Here is a 20930-nt window from a genome sequence, read left to right as displayed (position 1 = left end):
AGCCAAGTGCTCCACAGAGCACCAGAGGGGCCAGTGCAGCTGACATAGAGGCTCCCAGAGCTGACGCAGGGCCTCCTGGGGCTGACACAGGGCCAACATGAGACAGAGAGGGGTTAACACAGTGCAGTTGGGCAGACGCTGGGGTTGCAGGAGTAGTTTTGTGCTGAGGAACTGCCAGAAGGTTTTTTAGGGGTTGCAGCAAGTTGATTTCTCTCAAATTGTGAGGTATAGCTATTAAGGAAATTCTCTGTTGGGTAGGCCAATTTCGGCACCCAGATTGTACTCTGATATTGCTTAATAAGAAAACCCTCGGATAGCTGCACCGTTTTCTTGCAATGGGTTTTTCTGGGGACATTGGTCCAAAAATAATGGTGTCATGTGGTGTGTTTGTTCTTGTTTCTTTTAATTGCTGATTTGTAATATGTTGAGCATGCACTGGTGTTTATTTTCAGTATTCACTTTGTAAATAACTTGTTAAAGGAAAATTAACAAGTAGGTAGGAATAAATTAAAGAAGGTGCATGAAGGGTTTCTAAACTAAGTAAACTTAGAAACTTCAATATGGTATCAAAGGGTGACAGAAGCTGTTTCTAGCAACGCAGAAGTCAAGAAGTGTGACGCAGAGCCAGCCAAAGCCACGCAGAAGAAGCTGGGAGTTGTGTAGAGCCTTAGAGAGGCTAGTGTTGCTGACGCAGAGGGCTAGAGGGCTGATGCAGACCCATATGGGGTGATGCAGAGCTAGCATGAGGCAGAGAGGGGCTGATGTAGTTCACAGAGAGGCAGTTGCTGGAGTCTCGAAGGCTGCAAAGATATTGTAGAGTGGAGCTGGTGAGGTACTGTAGTCAGAACAACACTTGACAGAGCAGGACCAGAGGAGTTGTTACCGGGGGTTTCTCGCCGAGGAACCTGGATCAGCAGTGCAATTGCACAAGATGATCAGAGTAGGGGCCATCTCTACAAGTGGCAGAAGGATTTCCAGAAGGGAAATCAGGACTCAGAGGGAGTCTAGAAGAGAACTTCTAGACGGGAAGTAGAGACTCAGAGGAGTCGAACAAAGAACTTCCAGGAGGGAAGTAGAGGAGCGTCATGGCACTACACGGGGTAAGAGACCAGGATAGACTGGACAGAGCATCGAACTTCGCAGTCTGGAAGGCCAGAATCTTATCAGTGCTTGACAGGAATCGTGTCAAGAACTTCGCCTTGAAGACAATAGCTATCCCAATTGACCCAAATGATAATGACAAGTACGAAGAGGCGATGGCGAGGGCCAAGTGCATTATCCTTGATGGGGTCAAGGATCATGTGGTACCACATATAGCCGAGAAGGAAACGACAGTTGAGATGTGGGAGGCTCTCAAGAACCTGTGTTGGCATACTTCTATGTAGAGAAGAATGTTGCTCGAGAATCAGATGAGGTCGTATCAGATGAAGAAGGGTCAAATGATTGACTCCTTCCTTGGAGGATTGAATGAGATCCGAGATCAGTTGACTGCTATAGGAGCGACACCGGATCAGGAGCTTATGGTGAGGACAACCCTGAATGCTGTCTCAGAAGAGTGGGAAGTGTTTGTCCAAAGCATCCTGGGCAGAGGGACTCTCCTACCTTGGGACGGGATGTGGGCAGTTGTTCGCCAGGAAGGGATCAGACGACAGTGAAAGACAGGTAGCAAAAAAAAAGGGATCAAGGTCAAGCAGGAGGAGGAGGATGTGGCCCTAGTATCCGAGGGAAAGTAGGAGAAGCAGAAGAAGAAAGATCTCTCCAAGATCAAGTGCTTCTGCTGTGGGCAAATGGGTCATTATGCGACCCAATGCCTAAGGAAGAAGAGTAAGGGAGAGTCTTCCGAGACTAAGGCAGCGCCAACATGGGCAGAGAAGGAAGTTTTGTAGACGATGACTATGCCATGAGTGCACACGCACCACTTGAGCGTAAGTGGGGAGACGTTGAGCTGTAGTCGGGTGGACTACAGGCGATTAGGGGCAGGATCCTTGAGGTACCCAGCCTCTTGGATTAGACCTTGCTATTGGAGCCCCAATGAGGAGTAGCAAGACTGGCTGAGTGGGTAGAGACGGATGCAGATGGAGTGGCAGAGGGAGCTACAGTGCATGAGTCCAAGACAGCGCAGAGCTAGCAGGTTGTAGTAGTTTGAGAGGCACTGGAGTGTTGCACCAGTGCAGGAAGGCACAAAGAGGTGTGCAACGGTGAGAGATGCAGGGAGTTGTTGCAGCAGGGCAGAGGTCAGATAGAGGGAGCACTTGTCACTGACAGAGGGACCTTCAGCATCAATGGGTGTTTCTAGCCTAATAGGGAGGTCATTTGGGAGATCAGGTACTTGCTTCTCAGTAACTGAGTTGCAGTGCAGCAGTGGGCAGCATGATGCAACATGATGAGAGGAGTTGCAGTGCAGATGCAATGTTGGGAGAAAGGACCAGCAGCATTACAGATGCAGAGGGAGTTGCAGTGCAGATGTAGTGTTGGGAGAAAGGACCAGCAACAACACGGATGCAGAGGGAGCTGTCGTACAGAAGCAGTGGCAAAACCATGGGCAGCAGTACAGGAGGCAACAATGCAGAGGATGGTGGGCAGGAAGGCCTAGCATCAACACAGGTATCTATGCCGGATGATCAGAGTAATACTCAGTGAGGAGTATTGCTAGAGCACAGTCCTTGCTAAGAGGGAGTGTTGATTTGGGGTAGCATCGGATGTGCTCTAGCCATGAAATTTGGTGGAGAGGTTGGGGCACATGAGATCTCCAATATCCAGAAAGGGTTTGGGTAGATTCTAAACAGATCAAGAGATATTAAAATAATTAATATTTTTAATGGAGTCCCTAAGTCTAAACTCAGGGAAAATAAAATATTAATGTGTATTAATATGAATTTGTGTTAAAGTGGTCCAAAAGACATGGATTAAGCCAGATCTAATCTTAGCCATTGATTAGGGACTTAATCTCGGTCGTTGAGATGCCAACAAGAAAAGTATAAGAGGAGGCTTAAGGGTCACTTGGAGAAGTACACCAGATGATCAGTCATTCTATTCTCTAGAGCGGGGTTTGCTAAGAGAGATTGAATCAATGATCGGGAGAGCAGCTGAGGGGCATTGTGTACAGAGAAACAAAGAAGGCCGAGAGTGTGCCAGGAGAGTAGCGCAACAGCCAAGGAGAGTGACGCAGAGCCAGCAAGGGCTCGCGCAGGGCCACGCAGAGGTAGCCAAGTGCCGCGCAGAGCACCAGAGGGGCCAGCACAGCTGACGCAGAGGCTCCCAGAGCTAACGTAGGGCCTCCTGGGGCTGACGCAGGCATAGAAAGGTTGACACAGGGTCAACGTGAGACAGAGAGGGGCTGACGCAGTCCAGATTGGGCAGACGCTGTGGTTGCAGGAGCAGTTTTGTGCTGAGGAACTGCCGGAAGGATTTTTCTTGGGTTTCAACCAGGAGATTTCTCTCAAACTGTGAGTTATAGCTGTTAATGAAAGTCTCTGTTGGGTAGGCCAGTTTCAGCACCTAGATTTTTCTCTGATATTGCTTAATAAGAAAACCCTCAGATAGCTGCACCGGTTTTCCCGCGTTGGGTTTTTCCGAGGACATTGGTCCAAAAATAATGGTGTCATGTGGTGTGTTTGTTCTTGTTTCTTTTAGTTTTTGATTTGTAATATGTTGAGCATGCACTGGTGTTTATTTTCATTATCTACTTTGTAAATAACTTGTTAAAGGAAAATTAACAAGTAGCTAGGAATAAATCAGAAAAGGTGCATGAAGGGTTTCTAAACTAAGTAAACTTAGAAACTTCAACATCACATACTCCCTCCAATAATATGCTCCTCGCCTTGGCTACATCTTTCTTCCACTCAGCAAGGTTTTGGGCATTAGATTCCATTGGTTTTGCAACATCTCTCTTGATGTATTCTAGCAATCCATTGTCATCGAATACCGCTTCCATGTGATCCTTCCATGCAAAGAAATTAGATTTTCCTTCCAAGGCATAGTCTAGCCTTAGCCCATTGAAGGTCATCTTTTCGCGCTGAAGAGATTCTGCTACATTGAACTGAAAATTCAAACCTCCTGAGAAACAACTTCGAAATTCCTACTTTAATGTGAATTCTGCTCTGATACCATGTAGAACATATGGTGTAGATTTGCAACTGCTCATGAAGTTTTAATCAAAATCACAAGACACAAACCTACTTTACTGCTCTGAGAAAGTTAATTCACAATTTAGAACAAAAGTTTCATACATGCAATAAGAAATAACACACATGCACACAATATTTTTCATGGGGAAAGCAATCTCCTAAAAACTCCAATGCTTGCTTGCATTAATCTAATGAATAGAGATGCTTTACAATTGCTTTGCTCAACTGAGCCCAGCCTGCAAGTGAATAACCTATCTCTTTTCTCACTGAGAAGCTCTAAACCAGCCTTAGTCAATTTTTGCCTTTGCTTGAGCCCCTATTTCCTTGAGCAATTCCTGAGGAATTAGGCCCCTATTATTTAGGATTTTTTCTCCAATTGATTGCGCAAATTCCCAAGGTTGATCATCTGATTGCATGCAACTCCTGTACACTCAAGACTAGTATACGACTGATGTTACATTGCCTTGGAATCACCACCACAATTGGGGAACTCAAATTATCTGCATGCACTTGCTATTTTGCGTTGATTGATCAGTTCACTGGATGATCACTGAGTTAGACTACACAACTGACCTTCCACTAGTTCCTCCAATAGTTAGAACTAGTTTAACTGAAAACAATTTGAAATAATTGACCTTGATTGCTACAAATTAGCATTCACACATGCTTAACTGAACTCCAAGTCTATCTCGCATTTACTGAGGTAACTGAGTGACAAGAGCCATGTCACACAGGGGAACTGCATCCAAGTTGTCTGCTGATGTGGAAATTTGAATTTTCTCAATTCAATCAAGGCAAAATCAAATTGAGAAACTTTTGCTGCATTTTTCAACATGTCATGCTCCCAAACTCTGATCTGGTGGTAGCCCGAGTGCAAATTAGTCTTGAAGTATTTATCTCCTCTAAGCTCGTCCATTAGCTCATCTATGCGTGAGATTGGGAACTGGTTCTTCAACGTCTTATTATTCAAGGCTCGATAGTCAATACACATGCGAAGGGTCCCATCCTTCTTCTTCACCAACACAACTGAAGAAGCGAAGGGACTCAAACTGGGCCTAATGTGCCCCAAGGCCAACAACTCGTGTATGGCATGCTCAATCTCATCCCGATAAGCCTTGGGATGTCGGTATGGAGTGGTGATCACGACATGCACACCCTCCTCTAACTCAATCATGTGCTCAAATCCCCTATCAGGTGGCCTGCTTGGAGGAATGTCTCCAAAGATTGCTGGGTACTTGTCCAATATATTTTGAATGTCTGGATGCATTGGTCATGGCTGAGTCGTTGCCTCTGTAATCCTGAGCTCCACTGCCCACTCTATGTCCCCATGTCGTAAATCAGCCTCCATCTGATGTGTTGATATCGTCTGTGGTGGGTATGAATGCATCCCTCTCAACAACACCAACTTCCCATCTGGCCCCATGAACTCCATCTCTAGTTTCTCCAATCTGTAGTGACTCGTCCCAAGGAGTAGAGCCACTGGACACCCATGACTATGTTGGTGTCTGGAACATCGACCACAAAGAAGTGATCGGTCATAGAGTAATTTCCCATAGTCACTGTCAGACTAGGGACATACTTGGTGCACTGCATAGTCTTGTCTCCTAGCACCAGGATTGAAAACCCCTTAAAGATCTCAGTCTGTATACCTCTCTGCTCCACCATCTGTGCATTAATAAAGTTGTGGATCGCCCCACTATACACCCATCTGTGCATTTATAGATTCCTTCTCCCTTTTTTTAATAACTGACGAGATAGATGGTTGTGCACCAGTTGTGGTTCTAGGAACAAAAAATGATGAGGAATCTACAGGGTTAGGTGTAGACGCTGATGGTGAAGTAGAACCAGTATCACTCTCGCAGTCACCTCCCAACCTTGACACTCTGCTCCCTGCTATTTGACTCTTCAAAGTTGCTTTGGTCAATTTGGTTGTGTCTATTTCTTCCAATGATTGGAGGGATCTTCGGATGATTTCTGGATTTGTATTTGAGCAAGGCCCTACATGATGTCCAGGAATTTGTGCAAGGTGATACTTCAATTTGTATACCCCCCCTGTCATATGATGCCCACATAACTTGCAAGTCAAATTTAATTTGTCATATCCTCCAACAAGTTCACCAAATTTCCACAGAGGGTCCAATTTCTTTGGCATGTTTGTAACTTTTTAAAATCTTGAGTTTTAATGTAAGATTGAAGTTTGAAGTTTGAACCTAGGGTACAATAAGAATTTCAAGTTAAACAAATGAAATTAAAATTTACATACAACATTTTGAATTTTTGACAAAAAAAGAACCCTCACCTCAATGCAACAATAATGACAAAAAAGACACATTCAAACCCAAGCAAAAATGATGGAAAAAAACTAGGGCGCAAGAAGAAATTAAACAAATAAAACTAACAATCAAGATTTTGCATTTTTGATAAAAAAACCCTCTCCACTAAATGCAACAAAAAGAACATAGAAACACACTCAAATCCAAACAAAAATCATGGAATATAAATAGGTGATAGAAACCCAAGGAAAAACAAGAAAAAAACAAAAAAATGGGCCAAATTTGATGCTCATATCTGAAAACCACACCTTGCTAAAGAAACTTGGTCCAAACTTGAATTTTTTTTTGCTTGGGATGCTAAATTCCTTCACTTTTCTCCTCTCTTGCCCTTGTAGATGAGTTATCCTCCTTAGCTCTCACTCTTGCCCGCTGTCTACAAAATGAACCAAAAAACCGAAAATTGCCTTTAAAACGTCGTTTCCGTCCCCCACGATTTTTACTGCTCTACTTGCAATTTTTCCCGATTTTTCAAGTTAAAGACATTGCCGATGTTATTGGACGAAAAAATCGGGACGATGAAAAAAGCGCGGTTTTTTGGAAACATTGCGATGTTCGCAATACCGATCCTTATAGCAGATTGATTTAGTAGGATACTTGGTTGGAGGCTTCATCACTCATCCGACATTGAAGTTCACCATCTTCATCAGTCTAAGTGGTTTCACTTTATGTATCATTGCCATTGTTTCTTCTTGCATTTTTATGGCTTGATTTCATTTATTTTGGGCATCTAATTTATTTTATGGTTCAATTCCTCTGTTTGAATTGTTTCTCTTTCATACCCTAAAGCCATAGCAGCCAATATTGCTAATCATTTGGTTCATCATATTTCATTACTTTATCTATTGATTTTCCATTATGGCCATTAGGGTTTAATTACAATCGAAAACCATTTTGCATCAAACTCATGCTGATCCGAGCTATCGAACCATCATTGGAGTTTCATACAATAATTGTGAAAAACGAATTATGCTTTAGCTACTTTGGGTACTCCCATGATTTAGTTCCATTTTTGACACACGACAACATTGTCTTGTTATGAAGATTACAGGTCTTGCGAAGGCTTCAGGAAGAGAATCAGAGCTCGAAGTGAAATCCTATAATGACAATAATGTACATATCCAGCAAGTGGAGAGTGCCAGAGCTGCTGATGTTTATGCATTTGGCATCCTTCTATTGGAACTTATATCTGGAAGAGAAGCTTCAAGTCAAAGTGCTTTGGCACTTACTGATTTGGTAATGAAATATTTCTTAAAATTTTCCTAATATGTTACTGTGTCCAGTGTCTTCTATATTACTAAATCTTCCTTTATTGTATGGATGAATCGTATCAAAAGACTCATTCTTCAACTGTTTATATGGCATTACTACCTAGAATTTTTTTCTTTCTTGGTTGATATGGTTCTCTGTATACGTTCTTTTAGTGTCATTTGGTATGAAGTGTATATTATCTTTTTCTTCTGTTACCCCTATTGAAAAGTCTTTTTGTTGACTTGGACAAACTTATGGTTTCCTGTAGGCAAAGCAATGTCTCCACTGCAATGATAAGATGCCAGATATAGCAGATCCAGCCTTGAAGAATGTTGTTGCAGGAGAGTTCAGTTCTATATGTGAAATTGCTTGCCGCTGTGTTCAACAAGATGCAAAAGCCAGGCCAAACATGGAAGATGTTATTACATTACTTGTGCAAGCACTGGGTATTGGTTTTGAAACTGCTGCACCTATAACAAATCCATTAACTTTAAGAGGCCTTGGGGAAATCTTCTAGTAATTCTAGGTGTTTCATTGGGGCCCATGTACTAAGGTAAATACCACTTACAAATATATTGAAGGCACATCTTCTAGTTCCAGATATATTTTTTTTTTCAAAGAAATATAGTCCTTCACTCACCCCCATGTTAAACATTCTGAGTGAAGATGCTGGTGCCTTTCCAGTGTCCCACAACTTCCTGCCCCCTTCCCCAGTTTTCTAGATGGAGGACAATAGTAACCATTAGCGGAAATACTGGCTGGTAACCCCGAAGGACTCAATGAGATTTGATTGTGAGACCTCCATGAACTTTTGCAGAAGAGCAACTACCATTCAAGATAACCCTTGGGCTTAGTACCAAATCTAATTAAATTTTAGTGTATCCTTGCTCTATGAGATAATTTTCTTCATATATATTTTGGTCCTTCAGTGGAAGTATATTTCACCATCTAATAAGAAATTCTATTCCATCCACAGAAGTGTTGATCAACTAATTCCTTTGAAGAAATCCAAGCATTTACAGGCGAGTACTAATGTATCAAAGGTTTAGGCTGCTATGTCCCCTCGTTTAATGGATGGTGCATTCTCTTATGGATAGACATACATGTAATGGCAAAGTCTCTTCAAATCTGCTTGAAAATTTGGATGCCAGCCATAGATTTCTTCAGCTGCAAGATTGTTGGGACAGGATATTACGCAGTGAAGCCCCAAGGACCTCCATAGTGAATAAAAATCACTTCCTTCCTGTAACTCCTGTGTTTAAAGGTTCTATGAGGGTGGCAATGGGCATTCATTATTTGCCTGGGACAGTTGGGTCAGCATTACAAACTTAGATTAACCAATTCTTTTTCTAGCAGCCAGTACAACTTTGTAGCAGAAGTAGACAGTGTGAAGTTTGCAGTATCATTTTGTGTATATTTGCAACAATTCGGAGTTTACAATCAAGTATTGAGTTCATTTCTCATTGGATTGTATCTTTGTTCTATTTATGGTTCTCCATAACTGTAAAAATGGGAATTTTCTCCCCTACAAAGCTTGTGTATGTATGTCATGCTGGAACAAAGGACTTGATTGACCATCATTTTAGTTGTATAATCAAGCTGGGCTATTGACCATAAATGGGCTTCCTTTTCATTCTAAAGATTTGAATGAGTTAGTTGTGGTGGTGCAGGACTATATTTTGATCAACTGTAAACTTGAAGTAATAATAGTTAATAGAAATAGGAATTATGCAAAGCTATTTACAAAGAGCAGAAATTTATAGCTGAATTTTAAAGAATATTTGGAAATATTTGTCAATTCGTTTTTAATAGACATTGAAAAGGAAAATCAACAGTCACAGCTAGGAAAAGATTCTTGTTCATTGTTTATTCCTTTATCTTTTATACATCTTCCATAATATAACTATTTTACTACATTTCCAGTTTGTCATTGGTTATGAAGTTGTATTACATAGTGCTTCCGCTCTGATTTCCTTTTGCAAACAGATAGATTGCAATGATTGGCGTGCACCTCTTAATCCATTGCTATAGGATGGATGCCTAATAAACATTGAATTATGTTTTCAGCCTCGAGCTTCGCCAGCACAAAATAAAAATAAATCATTTCCTCCACAATTATCAATGTTTCTATGGCATTATTGATGCACTTGTTTCCAATTTGTTACCCTGATATAGTGAATTCTTTGTGGTCTCGACATCATCCAGTTACTAAGTTGCACGAAACGGGGAAACGGGTACGAGTTTCCGAAACAGGAAGCGATACGAAACGCGACCTCCCCAAATTTTGGAAACGGGGAAACGCGAATATATATATATATATATATATATATATAGGACATTTAAGAAATATGTGCAATCATAAAGCATATATGATACATTCTAATTTATTACATTATGATAAAATTTTCAATTGTCAATGCATAAACTATAAGTCTCTAAATTTACATCACATCTTACTCATGAATGATCACATAATGAAAATAGAAATATCCAAAATCAGCCACGAGAAATTTCTAATTTCTTGTCTCGTGCTTGATTGGGAGTCTCCTCCTACATAGTCAAATGACCTTAGTGCTCTTGATTAAATACAAGTTTCATACCCTAGTACCCTACATGCTCTTCATTATTGGGAGTCTCCCCTGCATAGAGGGCTTGGTTCTCTTGATTAAATACAAGTTCCATACCCTAGTACATGATAAAATCCAATGGAAACATTGCAATCCCCCTAATCCTGAAATCCTGAAAAACAGATAAGTCTGTTGGATTTTGAGTGAGATCTAAAATTCTACTTTCTCCATATGAAATCCAATGAGGGCGAAACCACTCTCAAACATCCTGAGTCATTTCATGGTAATGTTAAAAATTTAAGTAAAAGGATGAAAATGAAAAATAAAAGAGAATATCACTTTTACTTTAAGAATTTAACATTACCATGAATTGCATATCAACACTAGGGCAAAAGTTCACTTTTATAACTTTAGACAGGCATCTAGAAGCAACTAGAAGTCACTAGGATAACCTAAAAATAAATTAGAAAACAAACTAAATTTAAAACAAAACAAAAAAACACAAGTAAAACGTTGAAACGTGAGTCGTACGGCCCTGAAACGCGTTTCAGGCTGTATTGGCCACGTTTCAGTTTCGGGAAACGTGGCAGTACGGCCTGAAACGCGTTTCAGAGCTGTACTAAATACGTTTCAGCGTTTCGTACCCGTTTCCGTACGGAAACGCCCCCTTGCCCTATGTTTCCTGCAACATAGTCTTTAACTAAATGGCCGGATTGAAGATCATGCCCTTCCAAATAGACATTTTAATTGTTTGATATTCCTCCCATGGCATTCGTTTTCCAACAAAATACTCCATATGTAGGGCATCCAAATATTATGCTTGTTCATAAATCTTGAGAATATAATGGTAAAAATAATAAGATAGATCGATGTTTCTATTTTCTACTGTAGGATTTTGAATGAAGCATTAAAGTTATTCATATAGGAAAGAAGAAAGAACAATTTTTAAGAAAACAAGTTATAAATTTCTGGTTTGATATCTGAAATGATCCCTTTTCCATTGTTATTGTTCCATGAGTTGATTACAAGATTTTAAATCAATGTATGATAATAAAAGAATAGCAATTGCACAGCATTGAGATCTAGATGCCAGTGTTGATTGTTTTGCCTTGGGGTCTCAAGGAGAACATCAAGTTTTTAGTGGTATTGCTATAGAGTGTAGGGGACATCATAAATCCCAGCAAGGTTTAGGCCACAACCCCCAATAGAGTTCATGGCCTAGAATATGGTTGTGTTGAAATTCTAAGGCTAGTGTAGTAGGATACAATTTTTTTCTAGGTAATTACTTCCTAATGATTTTCAACCAGTATCTTATGCCACTGCTATCATTGAATAATTACACTAATCTCAACAATAAACACCACTGAGAGACAACCATGTACAAAAGAGAGAATATTTTTATCCTAGGAGATCCAACCTTGGAAGAAAACCTAACAACTTTTCTTAGGAGAAATTATTCTTTAGCAAAGTATATAAATCAACAATTTTAGAAATCTATGCCAATATACAAGTATTGCAATATCAAAATTGGTCAAACAAAGGTCAAATTAGCTTAGTCAATGCCTAGTCAAGCTCGATCAAATAGAGGTCAAATTTTCTCAGTCAAAAAATAGTCAAACTCATCTTCCTCCACATGTGCAGCTGTCCAAGAGAGAGAAAGGAATGATTGTGATATTTCTAATTAGTGTTTCACTAAGGGAATATCGAATTTTGCTCAATTTTGGCATATTGCATTATTTCACTTAGGGAAAGTGGGCCTAGGGGAACCACCTATGATTTTTGGCATAAGAAGCACCCCAATTATAGTGTTCAATAAAAGCTTGCAGCTTTGGTGGAATGCGGGGGCCACCACAAAGGGATTTTCGGCCCGCATGGAGAGTACACTCCCATTGGCTCGAAAAAGGTGGGAGAAAGTCGATGTGGGCCCACATGGGCAGCCTTGGAGGCAATTCAATAAAAGAAGGGAGGAGCTCTCATTTTGGTTACCATTCATCATTTCAGAATTTGTCTCTAACAAGAGCATGAGCAGTGAGCCAAGTCTGCATGTGTTTTTCAGCACATCGAGTGTTTTTGAGTGGAAATCTCAGCGCTTGCTTCGGTGGACTTCGAATGCCAGTGCTATGAGGGAGTTCTTTTTCACCCCAATTTGTACCAACAATAGGAGGTTGACTTACACCAGCATAGAGAGACACAACAGCGCAGGGAGTGCGCAATCACTGCTAGAGGCGCTCCGGGAGTATGTGGAGTTAAGGGAGTTCAAGGAGGAAATTATGTGGGAAGGCTTGGGAAGCCTTCTAACAAGGTTTGCAGGCATTTTGGGGGCATTCAGCAGCAGAATACTCAGGAGGGTTGAATTTCTCAGCATGAGAGCTAGCCAAGCCCAAGGGGGTCGAAATTTTGAGGTCAAGCTTTGGTTGAACCCTTCATGGGTTATTTTGGGTTTCTTGAGTAGAGGTCATAATTAAATTCCCAGAATTTTCTAAGCAGTAGAGAGGGCTCTAGCAGCAGTTCATTTCAGGTAGCAGCACCATTTTCCTAAGTTAACGGAAACACCTAAAGAATTTGCTGGAAATGCAGATCCCCATTTCCGAAACGGAAACGGATATGATCCTTGTCCGAAACGCTATAAAAACGTTTTTGTGTCGTTTCAAAAAACCAGAAACTTCATATTTGGAACTGGATATGTTTCCAATGGTTTTTAATTTTTTTGGATCCGTTTCCAGAAATCCGAAAATAGATCCACGAAAATCGTGATCGGAATCCACCCTTAAAATGTTAAAAAGTGTGGAAATTTGTATAGCCATAAATAAATAATATAAATGAAGAAATCATATTTGCAAATAAACTCACTATAAACACAGTCTCATAACGTCTCTTCTAAATCTTTAGATACAACAACACTCCATATATTTATTAAGGATTATTACTACTCAGAAAAAGATAGATGTTCAAAAATACAAATATAAGGGTTTGATGAATGTCTTCGTAAAGAGATTTATTTGAGTGATTAGTTTTCAATCTGGTTAAGGTTTTGTTAATTGTCATTGATTTTTCTCTTGATTTCATAAATCACTCCAATATAACAAATCTTTTGTAGCCAATCTTTTGCCTGCATATAGTGAAGAGACCAAGTTGACGTTGAGAAGATTGAAATGTTCAAATAGGTCTTGACAGAATATGCCAATGATCCCATGGGCCTCTTAACTTCCATGCAAGGAAGATAGATATCATTTGCCATGCATGACACGTTCTTTGAAGGAGTTGGCCCTGAAAGCACAAAGGTTGTAGCATTTCTGATTACATTACTAATGATGATGATAATATGTTGAATGTTATAATAATCACTAATGACGCTGACAATGTTTATGCTGAATTGATGATGATGATTTGGTTATGTTGAATTCATGATGATGATTATGTATTTTTAGATATTGAATCTAGATTCTAAAAGATGAACGATAATATGAAATTCTTATTTTGGTAATTTTCAAAAAAATTGGATACGATACGGCAAGGAAATGCCGTATATATATATATATATATATATATATATATATATATATATATATATATATCTTGGAAGAGGGTGATGCAGGGATCATTGTGGGCTTTTCTAGCTTGCTAAAAGAAAGCCTAGGTGAACTCATTCCAACACCTTGATTGTACACCTTTTCCATTAATAAAATGAGTATATAGCGTTGTTTTGGAAGCAGTTTCATGGTCTGATTGTTTTTTCTAGTTTTATGATGTGTTTGTCTTTCTTGCTTTGAATATTTACTGTTTCCCTTAGGGATATTACAGTGGTATCAGAGCTCATAGACTTGGCACAGCCTGTGGGAGCAACGTAATCTATAACACCGAAGGATACGCAGAACATGACATACCGAAGGCAGAGATACAGGAGGAAAGAACGATAGTTAGAGATCACCCCTGATCCTGTGACTACAGAACCAAAGGTAGAGGAAACCAACATGGGTGATAACGAAGGAGACGAAAGGGAGGAGGAGAAGGAGTTTGCCCAACTCCTACTGAAGGCAGTGCAAGGTTTGTCTCGAAACATTGAAGGAATGGGGTAGCGAAATAGCAATGGAAACAAGGGTAAGGGAGTCCAAGGGGATTTCCACTATGGAGAAGGGTTTGGCACCTCACACCACCATGCATCTCTCCATGCCAACATGCCATTGGTCCAAAACACACCCCCTAGATCCACCATTCCTACGTTCCTACAATCTGGAGCAGGTGGGCAACCAGAGTAGAAGGAAGCACCCTATGGAGACTATTTTCTGGAGTATCAGTATTATGGGCCTGAATTTGGGAAGGCCATCACTTTCAAATATTTTTGTCAGTTGAAGGGAAACAAGTCCAAGGGACATGATATAGGAGGTTATATGTAGGGGACATATTTGCAACACACTGTGGGGAGGCTATTTCTCCCAACCTTCGATGGGTCCTCCAAGAGCTCAGCCAAGGCATGGGTCGAGAAGCTGGATGTTTATTTCCAGCTGAACCAAATGACAAAAGGTGAGGCAATCAAGATTGCCACGTTGCATCTAAAAGGGGAAGCCCACAACTAGTGGTTCCACAGATTGACCACGTTGGGGCATGTCAGGGTGCCTGCCTATGATGATTTCACCAGGAGGGTGTTGGAGCAGTTTGAGCGGAAGGATCCAGAGGAGTATTTCGTGGCGCTGACTAGGCTCAGGTAGACCAGGAGTGCAAAAACCTAGATCTCAGAGTTTTTACGTTTGTCTATGACGGTCCTAGACTTGTCAGAGTCTAGGAGGATTTTCATGTTTGTGGATGGGCTAGCAGAGCCATTACGTGGGTTGGTGAGGTCCAACAGGCCCACTACATTGCAAGATGCAGTAGGGAGAGCCCGAGACCTACAGGTGCCCTACCTAGGGCAAGGGAACCATTACCCCTAGACAGGGCTTCCAGCAGAAGGGGAAGGACATCAGGGCTCCACCATCGAGATCCAATCAAGGGCATGGGCAGTTGGATGATGAGACCCAAGACATAAGGAGGAGGAAACTGTGCTTCACTTTTCAGGGGCCATGGGCACTGGGCCATAGGTGTGTAATGGGCAAGGCCCACTATATCGAGGTCTTCTCTGACAATGATGTAGAGGATGAGACCTATTTTGAAATGAATGGAGAGGACAATGCAACACCATAGGGAGGAGGAGGACTACCACCACAAGCAGGGGGAGTTTCCTTTGCACCTACTTGAGGGCTCCTTGCGTCACTACGAGGGGTACCCAAATTTTTTACTATGAGGATTAGAGGCACTATTCAGGGGCAATGTGTCTCAGTTCTGGTGGATAGTGGGGCTACCCACAACTTCATTGATGCGTAGCTGGTTCAAAGGAGGGACATCACGACTAAGGAATTTGAGGGATTCTCAGTTCTTGTGCCTGGGGACAGAACCATGTAGTGCACTCATTATGTGACAGCCTTGACAATGACCATGGGGAACTACTCCATGACAGATCATTTCTTTATGGTGGATGTACCAGACACCAATGTAGTGTTGGGAGTCCAGTGGCTCTATACGCTTGGCAAAATCACAACAGACTGGATGAAGCTAGAGATGGAGTTTGTAGGGCCATATGGCAAGATTGTGTTGCTTCAGGGGATGCACTCATACCGACTACAGATTGTTTCAGCCCACAGGATGGAGGTTGACTTGAGACATGGAGACATTGAGTGGGTTGTGGAGTTGAGGATCTTAGAGGCTAGGCGAAAGCCCAAGCCACCACATCCGAAGGTATAGGCTATTCTTGACAGGTATCTAGTGGTGTTTGGGGACATACCACCTAGTCAACCACCTGACCTGGGGTTTGAGCACACTATTGAGTTGGAGCCACGGGTGTAGGCCGTCATCACCACCCCTTATCGACATCCCAAGGACTATCAAGTTGAGATTGAGAGGGCCATCCATGAGCTATTGGCACTTGGGCACATTAGGCCCAGCTCTATCCCTTTTACTTTATCAGTTGTGCTGTTGAAAAAGAAGGACGAGTTCTTACAGATGTGCATCAATTACAGGACCCTCAACAAGAAAATGATGAAGAATCGTTATCCCATTCCCCGTATAGATGAGTTGATGGACGAGTTGACGGGGGAAAGTTATTCTCAAAGATCGATCTGTGATTGGGGTGCCATCATATCTAGGTGAGGGACCAGGATGTCTTGAAGACAGGATTTCAGTGCCATTATGGGCACTTTGAGTTCTTGGTTATGCCCTTTGGGCTGACCAATGCACCCGTAACATTCGAGTCATGCATGAACCACTTGTTCGTGGGTAGTTGCGGAAGTTCGTGTTGGTGTTCTTTGACAACATATTGATTTATAGTCGGATGTGGGAAGAGCATTTGCAACACCTTGAGACAGTTCTACACATTCTAGAGCAGTAGTTCTATGCCAAATTGTCCAAGTGCAAGTTTGGACTAACTGAGATGCTCTACCTCAGGCACATAATTGGGAGGATGGTGTTAGAGTACATGAGGAGAAGGTGATATGTTATTGAATGTTAGTTTTGCTATGCTAATTTCAACTATAAATTTATAATCAAATGCTTGTCTATTGTTGCTTGTGCATAGGATTCCTTAGGTTGTTTGTGATTGGAATCAGGGAAATTTTATCAAGTTTTAATGTGACATTCATGAGAAAAATAGCATAAAAGACAAGTGTTGGACAACAACAATAAGAAATACAGCGAACCATCAATTGAACATTTAACACAATGTTTTGATGAAGGAGTTCACCTCTCTTGAGCTACATTTCCTTGGTCCAGCTTCCATGGCTTAGGCCTTTGTATTAGCTCAATATGACAAAAATGTTGTTTCCAAAGCGCTATTACTCCTGAAACCTGTTCCAATGTGTTCAGAATGTCGAAATTAGCTAGGAACACCTTTTCTTGAACTCAATTTGGTCGAAAAATGATCCAGTTATGAACCAAACTATTTTTCCCTAGAAAACCTCCTCCAAAACTAAAGGAACTCCAGTTAAGCCTGCTAAATCTGGAGAAACCTCCGAATTTCGTGGTACCGCCAAAACACCACCGAAATTAACTCGAGTTTAATTAAATACTAAACCAGATTAATTAACGGTTAATTTGGGTTTAGCGCTAACAGCGCGCATTTAAATGACACGGTTTAGGCTTAACCATTAGCACTGGTGGGTTTAGTGGACACATGTTTCACAAGAAATGTCGCACCAGTTGTTGATTCAATTTATTGCAACCTTAGTCGTAACCATCGAAGTTCGGAGCGTTCACATGTATTGTTGTTGCCGCGGTTATATTGTGTTGTCTGTCGGTTTGTGTTAACCGTTTGGTGTTACCGCTATGGGTTGGTGTGTTCACATGGAGGGTTGGCTTGTGGGCTGGCCCTCCTAACTGCCAACCTTAATCGCACTCAAATTCAAATATGCGCGGATAACTAGATAGGTTAAGAAACAATGAGTGTTGTAGCGATAAGTCTTGTGGTCTGTGTAGAGGAGGTTGCAGGGTCGAACCCTGGTGCCTCCATAAAAATTTTGATGCGCGCCGAGCCCAGTCCTTTGGGGAGGGACACGTGGTGGCCTCCGAGCTTGCCATTTGTCCCCTCCTCATTGGACCACTTTCAACCACTAAAAACCTGCCATGTCACCACCTGTGAACCCAATAAAAACTTGACACTTGGCGAGCTTTGATTGGAGTTGACCAAACTTTGACCTTGCATAGTCACCTGCCACGACATTTTTTTTAAATTTCTCATGTTTCTCAAAGCGGATAGAACTCAATAAATTCATCCGAACTCATTTTTCATTGAAACGAGTTGCATTATGATCGTTTCGCTGAGACAGACGCAGTCGCTCAAGTTTCGAGCCATTCTAAGAACTTTGAATTTTGAGCTAAATATTGTGCGTCTGATATGAAGGTTAGAGCTATCAGGGAGTGGCCAAAGCCTCGAAATGTGACCAAGCTAAGGGTATTTTTGGGCATTTTTACTTATTACTGAAATTTCATAAAGGGCTTCTCCCAGTTGGTCACACCCCCCACAGACTTTATGAAGAAGGGGGCTTTTGAGTGGACCACTATAGCTTAGGAGGCATTTGATTGCCTCAACGAAGCCATGAGTAATTGTCTGGTGTTGGCACTCACTGGCTTCACTCAGTGTTTCGTGCTGGAGTGTGATTCCTTAGGAGTAGGTGTGGGGGCCATATTGATGCACTCCATAGCATGTGAGAGTAGGAAGTTACTGCCCCATGAGCTACTTTACTCCATTTATGATAAGGAGATATTGGCCAACATGCATGCATTGGCCAAGTTAAAGCAGTGTTTGGTGGGGAATAGGTTCAAGGTTAAGACCAATCACAACAACCTCATGTTCTTTTTGGAGCAGAAACAACTATAGGAGAGGCAACAGAAGTGGGTGAGCAAGCTACATGCATATGACTTTGACATTGAATATGTCAAAGGGAAGCACAACATAGTTGCTAATGCATTGTCTAGGAGGCCAACTGCTTTCTCCTTGATGAGCATCGCCTCGCACTGAAGGGCGCAATTACTAGTAGAGTACTCCAAGGACAAGTTTGCATGTGAGGTCCTTGATGGGTTGGTGACAAATGATCGGTATCGAGTGATGAATGAGGTGATCTACTACCGAGACCAGATTTACTTGGTTCCTAGCTCCCCACTGAGGGAGAATATTCTACAAGTTGCTCATGATTCACCATTACCAAGGCATCAGGTATTCACAAAGACATAAAGGACCATAAAGGAGCACTTTGCATGGAAGGGCCTCAAGGATGATGTTCTCAGGCATATCCGGGAGCGAGACACATGTCAACTGAACAAGGGAGAGCAGACACACCCTGTTAGTCTACTATAGCCACTTCCCATTCCGAAGGGGAAATGGGAAAGCATATCGATGGATTTCATCACCGGGCTACCCACCGTATAGGGAAAAGACTGCATCTATGTGGTGGTAGATCGCTTGATGAAGTATGCTCACTTATTTGCCATTCGAGCTCGGTACTCAGCCTCATAGGTGGCCGAATTGTTTTCTAGGGAGGTGTTTCAACTACATGGTCTCCCCAAGACCATCATCAGTGACCGGGACAACAGGTTCATGGGTGGGTTTTGGCAGGGGTTATTCTAGTTGGTGGGTACTAAGCTCACCCCAAGCACCAGTTACCACCCACAGATGGATAGACAAGTGGAGATAGTTAACAAGTGGCTGGAGGGCTACTTGCGTAACTATGTGACAGGGCACGGATACGATGGTTGCATTTGCGTGAATACTGCTACAACACTATGCATCACATGTCTATAGGTATGTCACCGTTTCGAGCCCTATATGGTTATGGTGAATTGTCTTTTGTTTACATTATGTTTGGAGACAACTAGGCCCCAAAGGCCAAGGAATGGATACATGAGAGCCAAGACATCTTAAGGGCTCTGAAGGGCAATCTGCAAATGGCCCAGAATCAGCAGAAGCTTTATGCAAATAGGGTCAGAGTTGAAAGGCAGTTCGAAGTTGGGGACTTGGTCTTCTTGAGGATCCAACTGTACAGGAAGTCTACGCTCAAGCAGAAGGGGTTCGAGAAACTCAAACCCCGCTTATATGGGCCTTATCATGTCATTCAGAGGGTGGGGGAGGTAGCATATTGGTTGGAGCTATCCCTGGGGAGACGAGTGCACAACGTTTTTCACGTGTCTTTCCTAAAGAAGGAACTAGGACAACAGGTTACCGCTGCCACAGAGCTATCCCATATGGACGATGAAGACATTTGGTGTTGGAACCAAAGGCTATTTTGGATACCAGAGAGAGGCACCTACGTAATAGAGACATCAGGGAATTTTTTATTCGATGGAGGAATCTACCAGATGAGGATTCCACCCGGGAGGGGGAACAGATACTGCATCATCCTTCTTTGTAGTTGCTTGAGGATAAGAAACATTTTGGTGGGGAGGACTATGATATTGCTTCTTAGTGTTTCACTAAGGGAATATCGAATTTTGCTCAATTTTGGCATATTACATTATTTCACTTAGGGAAAGTGGGCCTAGAGGACCCACCTATTATTTTTGGCATAAGAAGCACCCCAACTATAGTGTTCAATGAAATATTACGGTTTTGGTGGAATATGGGGCCCACCACAAAGGGATTTTCGGCCCACATGGAGAGTACGCTCTCATTGGCTCAAAAAAGGTGGGAGAAAGTCGATGTGGGCCCACATGGGTAGCCTTGTAGGCAATTCGATAAAACAAGGGAGGAGATCTCATTTTGGTTATCATTCATCATTTCAGAATTTGTTTCTAACAAGAGCACGCTTGAGTAGTGAGCCAAGTCTCCATGTGTTGTTCAACACACCGGGTGTTTTCGAGCGGAAATCCTAGCCCTTGCTTCGGTGGACTTTGAGTGCCAGCCCTAGGAGGCTTCAACCCTATTCGTACCAGCAACAGGAGGTCAATTTACAGTAGCAGAGAGAGCCATAACAGCACAGGGAGTGAGTTGTCACTGCTAGAGGCACTCTAGGAGTTTGTGGAGTCAAGGGAGTTCAAGGAGGAAATTTGGTGGGAAGGCTTGGGAAGCCTTCTAAGAGGGTTTGCAGGCATTTTGGGGGCATTTAGCAGCAAAATACTCAGGAGGCTCGAATTTCCCAGCA

The 20930-nt window shown here is 42.0% G+C and overlaps 1 protein-coding gene across 7 annotated transcripts in view; it reads left to right on the top strand.

The window, feature by feature from the left end:
• Window positions 1–9086, top strand: part of LOC149180873 (protein MALE DISCOVERER 1-like) — a 333331-nt gene extending 324245 nt beyond the window's left edge. For 6 of the 7 annotated variants that reach the window (XM_089416349.1, XM_089416350.1, XM_089416346.1 and 3 more), the window contains 2 exons: window positions 7502–7693; window positions 7977–9086. In XM_089416349.1, coding sequence (XP_089272475.1) covers window positions 7502–7693; window positions 7977–8225 — 441 coding nt within the window. In that variant the 3' untranslated portion in view covers window positions 8226–9086. The remainder of the gene's footprint in view (window positions 1–7501; window positions 7694–7976) is intronic. The other variant, XM_089416351.1, reaches the window with a different exon arrangement.
• Window positions 9087–20930: the final 11844 nt, after the last annotated feature.

Source organism: Pinus tabuliformis, chromosome 3_2, assembly GCF_031772625.1.
Source record: "Pinus tabuliformis cultivar Carrire ecotype Pingquan chromosome 3_2, CPIR1, whole genome shotgun sequence".
Taxonomy (NCBI): Eukaryota; Viridiplantae; Streptophyta; class Pinopsida; order Pinales; family Pinaceae; genus Pinus; species Pinus tabuliformis.
This window is presented reverse-complemented; position numbering and strand designations above follow the sequence as displayed.